General features: G+C 51.2%; 1 protein-coding gene across 1 annotated transcript; it reads right to left on the bottom strand.

The window, feature by feature from the left end:
• Window positions 1–1,680: 1,680 nt before the first annotated feature.
• Window positions 1,681–8,519, bottom strand: NKX2-6 (NK2 homeobox 6). Its single transcript, XM_019714101.2, has 2 exons — window positions 8,113–8,519; window positions 1,681–5,220 (listed from the first exon to the last, which is right to left on the bottom strand). The coding sequence occupies exons 1-2, from the start codon at window positions 8,384–8,386 to the stop codon at window positions 4,613–4,615; spliced, it is 882 nt and encodes a 293-aa protein (XP_019569660.2). The 5' UTR covers window positions 8,387–8,519; the 3' UTR covers window positions 1,681–4,612.
• Window positions 8,520–9,210: the final 691 nt, after the last annotated feature.

Below are 9,210 nucleotides of genomic sequence, written 5' to 3'. Positions count from 1 at the left end.
TGCAAGTCAGTTCACAGAGGCCAGCACAAACTCTAGCCAGAGAATACAGCTGTACCTGTGGCATAGGTACCACTAGCAGTATTCTACAGTACAACCGGAAACTATCTGCATTTTCAGTAAATACATACACCGAAGTTGATGCATTCAGTGGGGCGCCATGTGGTAATGAAAATGAACAAACTAAAGCTCCACACAACCACATGGATAAATCTAACAAGCATCAAGTTGAATAAAAGAAGCAAATCTGAAAGAATATGTTCAGTAAGATTCTATTTATGTACATTCACAATCAGGCAAAAGTAAACCATGTTGTGAGGGATGTGTCCATAGGGGTAAATCCATAAAGAGAAGCCTGTCAATTAGCCTCAGAAGTCAGAATAGCTGGTATATCCTTAGGAAGGAAGGAGGAAGGGGGTTGCGTTCTGGGAGGGACAAGGGGAGAAGGGCTGCTGGGAATTTGGCACCCCCTGTTTCTTGCTTGAGAGGGGTTTACAGCTGTGTTCACTTTACAATTATTCTCTAAAATTGTATGTATAGGTTTTAGGTAGTCTCTGGATATATGATCTATTGTACAATTAAAAAAATATATAAAGGTATGTGAAATCAACAGGGAGCCATCCAAAATTAGAATAATAGCCTAGAGATTCACCTCTTCAATTTCATAAAGCAGGAAACTGAAGCCCAGAGAAGTTAAAAGACTTGCTCAAGGTCACATAGTGTCACTTGTTGAACTGGGACTAGAATGAGGTCCAGCAGCTCCTAACTCAGTGTTCCTCCACCACCTTCCTTCTCTCTGGAGAGGCCTCTTTATGGGAAGGTGTGTGTGTGTCGGGGGGTGGGGGCAGCGTAGCCTTAATGCCAGGAGTTCCCTTGTTTTGTGAAAAAGAAAAAGGGCAAGTTAGTGGGCTGATATAATAAAGAGTTGGTATAAACGCTGAGGATGGTAAACACTTTTCTGATGGAATTTTAAAAGATTTAAGTGTGTCCCCCAAAAGTTACATCATAATGATAAAATTACAAAAAATAAATAGCAGAAATCTCTGGCAACTCCACAATCTAGTTAGACTCATGCTCCATCTGATTTGCAGATTGTATCAGGATGAAACTGGCTTAAAGGGGCTGGGAGGGGGGAAAGGAAGGACAGGGAGCCAGGAAGTCTGCATTTTTATTGACTTATCCACCTGGCCTAGGTGAGACCCCTAGCCCTGGGACACTCAAGAAAGGAACCTCTGCTATCTCTCTGAGAGCTTTTCTGTTTTGTTTAGAGGTCAATTACTTCCCATTTGGGGAACTTGTGAACATTAAGAGGTGACTGGAGTGATGGGACTGAACGATGCAGATAAGAGGCTGATTGCTTACAGAGCGGCTGCCTGGTGAAAGCCATGCCTGGGATAAGCTGTGGTCGGTAAGACACACACACAAAAAGGGCAGCTTTCAGTGCAAAGGAGAGATTACAGGATGGAAGATGGGCAGCTGGGGGTGGGCTTGAAGAGCGGGGGAGAGGGATGCGTTTCAAAGTGACCCTGACAGGCAGAAAGGGGGGAGATGGGAGAAGCAAAGAGTCTTTTCTTTTCTTTCCTTTTGTAAAGAAACCATAGTCCTGTGAATCTCAAACGTCCATGCGCCCCTCTGAAGAGAAATCCACGTGGACAAGGTTTTGTTATAGGTTTATTTGTTTTTGTTTTATTTTGATTAAACCAGCAAATATGGATGCTACAGCAGTGGGGGAGTGGGAAGGCAAAACGGAAAATGTCACAGGTCAGTGGAACATTTAAAATGATCTTGGGTGTCTATGAAATCAATACCCCCTCCAGCCTCACACCCCCGGGGCTTCAACCAACTGAATACAGTTTACAAATTCCAGAAGTGAGCCTTGAATTGTATCTCAAACTGCTAGGAAATACCGTGTTTCCCCAAAAATAAGACCTAACTGGAAAAGAAGCCCTAGCATGATTTTTCAGGATGACATCCCCTGAACAGAAGCTCTAATGCATCTTTTGGAGCAAGAATTAATATAAGACCCAGTCTTAGTTTTGGGGAAACACGGTATGATTCTGGCTTCAGCATGTGCCCATTTACTTTTCTTTATCCCTAAGTCCTAGACCTTTCTGGGAACCTCTCCCAGTAAATAGTGCCATTCCCACCCTAATCACCAGGCTTAATCCACATCCTCTAAGCGTCTTCTCTAAGCACCCCATCTCACACTGGATTTTGTTTCTCTCTAGAGAGCTTGTTGTCTGTCCTACTTGACAGGCAGCATATACCACCTTGTATTTTTAGATACCATTCTCCTGTTCATTTCTGGTATCCAATTAAGTAGTAAATTCCTTGAGGGAGGCAGCCAAATCTTATTTCCTCCGTGTCCCTAGCAGAAATGTTCAGCGATGGCTGTTGCTGATGACTGGACTAAGCCTTGTTCTCCTTCACTCACAGCCTTGAGCACAGCCATGGCTGCTCCTCTGGTTTTGTCCATGGTACAAAGCCTGGAGGGAGTCGGGGGAGGCCTGTTCAGAACATCACATGTCTGGTAATTTTTAAAAGGGTTAAAAATTCTGGGTTCTGGGTTCCTTTTTTATGTTAAAAATTCTGCTTCTGGGTTCCTTTTTTATGTTACAAAGGGCTAGGCCGGTGAAGGGAATACATTTACTGATTTCCTACTCTGTGCCACGTACGTTACTAGATCCACACAGTAATGACCTAGATTTCTAGGGTAAGGATCTTACCCAAAGGACAGCAACAAAGGATTTTTAAAGCTTAACATACAGTATTTTAGAACCTGATCTTGGAAAATTGAAAACAACTCATTTAACAACTGAAGGCCTGGCACACAATTACTCAGTGGAAACATTAAACTTAAACTCAACTGTGATGAATCTAAGGCCAGTGTCCACGGGTAACCTGTCCTCTTATAAGGATTGCCCCCCCCCCTCAGAGTGAAAGAAGACAATTTTCTCATGATGGAAATTTTAACTGTAATCTGTTTTTTTCTTAGCTTAATTGACCAAGGAATATTTTTGAGATTTCTGAATTTAAAATATACATACTGCACTTTTTATTGCCAGGGGCACCCTAACTATGATTGAAAGACACTTCAGAGTGTTTCTAAATGCACTTCTAACAACAGTGAAAATGGAGAACTAAAAGAGAAGGGGATGAAAACAAAAATGAGAGAAAATGTAAGGAAATCATAGTAAGAAAAAATAGGAACAATTACTCCTGTTTTTAGCTTCAACATGTACGTTTTAAGAGATGCAAACTAGTTAGGTATACCTTACATAGGACCAGTCTACTTCTCCCATCAGTAAAAACAACCAGGGCACATTCAGAAATGGGAAAATGCATGTCCAGTGCATTTAAATTAAATATTAGAATTTATTAAATAATAGAATTTAACTTTTGACAAGTTAGTGGTCCAGAGAATGAAGAACCAGAGATTTCATTGTCTAAAAATGTTCTCAAAAATGAAAAAAGAAAAAAATCACCCAACTCTGATTTTCCTCCGAGTGCTTGACAAAGACAAATTTCTTATTTGATCCCACGTTCCCATTAAGAAAATGAATTTTTTTCAGTCTTCAGTTTGTATGACTTCAGACATATCTGGGTCCGGGAGTCACAATTTCCCTCAGTTCAGGCTCCCATGATGCTAGGACTTATGGACAAGTGGAGGCCTCCTTTCCTGATTCTGAAGGTAGAAACCTCCAATGATCTGAAAGAAACCCTACAGAAGAAGAGGGGATGGGAGAGAGAAAATCAAGTAACCTATCTCCAGTGTGGAATCCATTTTGTCTCCCTAGGGAGTCTGTATGTACTGAGGACTCAGAACTTCTGGGTTTCATTTTTACTTTGTCAGTTGTTTAGAGGTCCCTGAGAGGTGGACAGATTCCAATAGCCTACGCACATGCGAACACACACAAATATATTTCATATGTTTCTTTAAGATGCTGAGCTGTATATAAGGGATAAAATGCACTGACACAGAGGGAAGAACCAGAGGACATTTCCTGGGGACCAATTGTGGCCCCAGAAAAGAGCGTTCCACTGGATTAATCCGGAGTCCTCTGGAGCGCAGCCTTGAGGCGGGGGATTAAACGGAACGACAATCCCTCTTCCTGACCGGGATACTTCTCTTCCCAGCTTTTCACCCCCCTTCCCACACTCGTCTCCTTTTCTTATTCATCCCCCACCCTGTTGCCCGTAAGTGGAGGGCCGAGGCCCTCCAGAGCACCCGCTGTCCAGAGTCATCCTCCCCCAAAACATGGGGCTGCTGCACACAAATTAAAGGGCTTCTCAGACCTGGATTTGAGGCCCGAAAAGTCTCCTGCCTCAGTATTGCCCGGACACCCGACACTGCCGGCCACCCTCGCCTTTCCTCCCCCAGTGCTGCGTCATGGGCAGCTGGAGAAGGCCTTCCTTCTGTCTCTTGGGGGATGAACCAGGGACTTCAGCCGAAAAGTCTCGGGGGCAATTCGCAGTCCCAAGGATCGCTCGAAGGAGAAGTGCCTTCGGGTCGCCTCTTCCCTCTACTGCGGTGGCCCATCATTTCGGCCGCGACCCGTTGGTGGAGAGCTGGTTGAGCACCCGGCCTTGGTGGGTGTGTCTGAGCCTGGGTGCTTCACCAGGCCCCGACACCCTGCAGCGTGGGTGGCAGAGGGCCCTGCGTGGTGGCGCTGGGGCCACCCCCGCCAAGGCCCGCGCTGGCCAGGGGCGCCGGCGGGGTGGGGCCCGGGGGCGCGCCCGCGTAGCCTCCGCGGTAGCTAGCGCTGTAAGGAGCGCCAGCGTAGCTGCTGTAACAGGAATAGGACGCTGCGGCCGCGCCGTAGGGACCCGGGAAGGCTGGCGCGCCAGGGCCTAGGCAGGGCTTACCGTCCCGCACTAGCACCGGCACCGCCACACGCCGCGGCGCCAGGGGGTGGCTCGCCAGCTCTAGGGACTTGTCCTGACGCTGTCTCTTGCACTTGTAGCGCCGGTTCTGGAACCAGATCTTGACCTGCGTAGACGTGAGCTGCAGCGCGCTGGCCAGATGCTCTCGTTCTGGTGCCGACAAGTAGCGTTGCTGCTTGAAGCGCCGCTCTAGCGCCAGCACCTGCGCCTGTGAGAAGAGCACGCGTGGCCTCCGTCGCTGCCGCGCCTTGGGCTGCTCCGCGCGCTCCCCGGGCGTGCAGTCGCCGCTGCTGCCGTCGGTCCCGCCACGGAGGGGCGAGGCTGCGCGGAGACCCGGCTCTAAAAGCACGGGAAGGGAACAACGTCAGCACCGTCTAAGGCTCACCTGAGTAATTCTTACACTGTTTTCAAGGGATGTCTCTCGCCCCTGGTAACCTCCACTTTGCCCCCCACCCCGCCTTCTGCGAGCCCTCACCCCCTCCCCAGGCCGGTCTGAGGGTTCCTTTCCCCCAAACTGTCGCTTTTGGACCTGCTGGAACATATGTAAATTGTGACGCAACTGTCCCCATTGTGCAGCCATTTCCCAAATGGTAGACTTGATCAAGAGTCTAAGCTAGCTTCATTTCCTTAGAGTGTTTGCGTATGGGCGGTGGGGCAGGGGCCGCTCGCTGCGATTTCAGTTCTAAAGTGTCGTCGAGTTTGAAGAAGCTTTTGCTGCAAGGATCAAGCATGACCGAGCACAGCTAAGATAGTATGGGGCCTGTCAAATGGGGGCTGACTTTGCCCTTGGTGGAAAGAGAGGAGGGGGAGGGGAGAGAGAGAGAGATAAAGAGAGATAAAACGAGAAGAGAATTCAGTGACGTGCTTGCCAGCAGGGTCCTGTCTACCTGATTATCCATCGTGATTCCGTGCGTATGGCGGGATACTTGGCTCCAAGCCAGGAGTCTCGAGTGTCTCCCACCTTTATCCCCCCTCGGTACACACCATTGTCTTTTTGGTCATCAAGTGCTCCATAGGCACCAGGGACTGGTCCCATATTTCTTGCACGTGAGACTCTGTAATCCAAATTAACAAAATAAACAAAACAAAGTATTTTCTGACTCCTGATTTTTGGCCTGAAACGTGAGGTTCTCTTGGAGGGATATACTATAAAGTTGAGATCCACATTTGGCTTTTTAAAAAGCTACCTTTTTCTTCTTTGGGGTCTCCCTGCCAGGCGGGTGGCATTGGCTTCTCGTTGACTTCCTCTCTGTTTGAGTAGCGCCCTCGCCGCGCACCCGGAGGCGGCTCCAACGGAACCCGTTAAAACAGGGCTGAAGACCCCAGCTGCTGACGCTGTGCTCGCAGCCCGGCAAGATGGGCCTTCCTACCCTTCTTCCCACTTCTCTTCCTGTATCCGCTTAAGCTCTGTCTTCCGCTTAAGCTACCCAAGGGTGGGTAGGGAGGAAACGCTGTTTTCGTGGAAACTCACGCCAGGAGGAAACCAGGAACGTGGAGGGGATGCAAGCTCATGGCGAGGCGAAGTGGGACAGGCCTAATTAGAGCAGGTGCGGGATAGACCCCAACTCCAAATCCCGTGCTAGCTCAATAAGGCTCCTTGGTATTTAAAGTGTGAAGAAATAAAAACTTCCTTTACAGAAGTCTGTGCTCAGAGAAACAGGACATCTCCAAAGAGGAAAAATATTGACGAGTGTTTGGTGTTTTAGCAAATCGAAAAGTAACACTGTGGTTTAAGCAAGACCCCATTGGAAAGTGGCTGACCACGCAGGCCAAGGGGCTGCGCGGCACCCCGGGCGCATGCCAGCGTCCCCCGCCCTGGTCACAGTCCGGAGCACCTCTCACCCTGCGTCCCTGAAAGCAAGGTGGGTCGGCTGGGGACGGATGAAGTGCGCCAAGGCCACCAGGAAAGTCCCTTGTTGACCCGTTCACTGCGGCTCCCTGGGCTTAGTTCCCGGAGCCGGGCTTGGGCCCTTCTCTGCGTCCACGACAGCTGCAGGAGATACGCGCTGCCTTAGGCTGTGAGCGGACAGCAGTAGTCCGAAAAGCGTGACCTTTTCTCTCTAGGGCCGATGAACGCCAAGTTTGCTGAGAAGCGCCGAAGGAGTTTCGTGTTTAGAGTCCGGAGCAGGAAAACCACAGGCTTCTTTGCGAATAGAGCAAAGATTAATGTTCTCCAGACTCTAGAGTCGGTGCCTATCCAGGCTACAAGTCGATGAATAACTCCCAACTAGTCTCTTTATTTGGCTAACTTGTGCCTTGAATGGAGGGACCGTGACACCGTCAGGCAGAGGAGGCTCGGCCTGCAAGGCGTCTCTTGGAGACCCCAGGCCGGCAGGGAGGCTGGACCCAGGCGCAGAGGTTGGACGAGAGGAAGAGGGGCTTTTTCATCTCTCAGATTGTTAAGCCTCTTCTGCTGAGGCCTCCCGGGTCTCAGGAGACAATGCAACACAACTTCCCGCCTGCTTCTTCCCTTCCTGCCTTTGGACGCAGGTGCCGGGGCCTCGCGGCGGGCACACGAGTTACACCTTCCTAGACCAGGTGCGGAAACTGCCAGCCTCCGTGGAGCCCCCTCCCGGAGCAGCTAAAAACCGAGCTGCCCTTACTGTGCTCCCAGACGTGTAGGGCCCACCGCCAGCGCTTGCACGGTGGTCGGCGCCCAGGGACTCAGACACCACTTGGTCTGGTCGCCAGTTCTCATTTTCAAGAGGAGGAACCAGGCAAAGGATTGACTGTGCTGGCCAGGCCACTTAAAGAGTCCCCAAAAAAGAGCCGATCTGGGATTGATTCTAGAGCTGTAGGCGTTTCCTTTCCCAAAGCGCCCTGCTGCTTTGATGGCCACACCTTTGGCAGATGGGTTAGAGTAGAGAGCATCGGGGGTGGCCCGGCTAAGATAGCCTAGCGTGTTTCGCTGTGAGAAAGAGAAGCTGGCGTTTCTGGGACTGTGGCTGTGAGCGGAGTGATGTGTTTGTAGGAATAAGAGGAGGACAGGCAGTGGAAATAGTGAACCTCTAAGATTCAGGACCTTATTCTCCTTATGGGAGGTGAAGCACACTGGGGATCTGGAGGGGGTGGCAGAGGGGGCTTAGAGCCTGTCTTTTGGACTGTTCAAATGAGGGGAAATGAAGATAGGCCCTGGGAACGGGGAAGACAGGAAATGCATGTCCCGCTACTGGTAATGACCCCCCTCCCCATGATCTCCATGTGGGGGCCAAGACCTGAGCTTCTACTCACGTGGCTCACCCATCCGTTCTGCGACCACCTCTGTGACCTTCTCACAGGAACCCCTAGGAAGCTCTGACCCGTTCTGCCTTCTGTCGCCGCTGCTGCTACGGGTGTTGTGAACCTCCGACCCTCGCGGCTCTGGTACCAGTCGCAGGTGCTGGGAGTTTTCCGGACTCCTTTGTGCTCCCCACAGTTGCAAGGCCTCAAGGCCAATATGCTCGCGCTCCAGCCTCAAGATGTCGTTGACCAAGAAGGGGGTGGAAGTGACAGGGTTCTGCAGCATCCCGAAGGCTGAGAGAGGGGGCTGGGGCGTCCCCGGTCCCCGCGGAGCTCAGCGCCCAGAGCTTCACGTCTTGTCGCTGCCGGCACCGCAGACCCAAGGTCTGGGGCAGACGCCCAGAGTCCTGGACTGCGCCTTCGTCTGGGCCATCCCTGCAGCGGGGTGACCAGCGCCGAGTGACGAGACCGCCAACACCCATTGGTCCCCGCAGAAACCACGTGCTAACTAACCCAGCACCTTCTTCCCCTAGCGCTTTCTTCTAGCGCCCCTTTAATTCCTCTGCAGCCCCAGCCACCCTCTGGGAAGGTTTGGTTCATATTGAAGGTTCTCAAAGCAAGGAAAACAGGAGAGATGGTGCTGCGCGCGGCTTGTATCTCGGTGAATACGGTACCAGCGCGAGCTTCCGAGGTCAACCCCGGTCCGCCGGGACTTTCCTAGAGGACGTGCGGGGAGGAGGGGTGGCAGCCCATGTTTGCAACCCGAGCCAGTCCATCCTGCCTGGCCTTAGATCAACTATCCACTCCTGTGGCAGAGGAAAACTCAAGTGGAGACCGCTGGGCACCGCGGGATGTAGGCGCGCGCGGGAGTCCTCGTGGACTCAGGGCGGGGGCAGGCGGCCGGGAGTTCCTTCCAGGGAGCAGAGGCTGCACCGCGGAGGACCGAGTCTTGACCCGTCATGGCCTAGACAGAGGTGGAAATGTCTCGCTTAGAGCCAAGTCCGAGTCTGAGGAGTCCGGATCTGCCACTTCCCAGGTGGAGCATGTCAGCTCTGGGGCGAGGGAAAGGCAAGGGAGCAATACTGCGGGAGCCCCCAGGCTCTTAGCAGG

This window comes from Rhinolophus sinicus, linkage group LG07, assembly GCF_036562045.2.
Source record: "Rhinolophus sinicus isolate RSC01 linkage group LG07, ASM3656204v1, whole genome shotgun sequence".
In the NCBI taxonomy this organism is placed as follows: domain Eukaryota; kingdom Metazoa; phylum Chordata; class Mammalia; order Chiroptera; family Rhinolophidae; genus Rhinolophus; species Rhinolophus sinicus.
The sequence above is the reverse complement of the archived record's forward strand: the minus strand, read 5'-3'. Positions and strand labels throughout refer to the sequence as shown.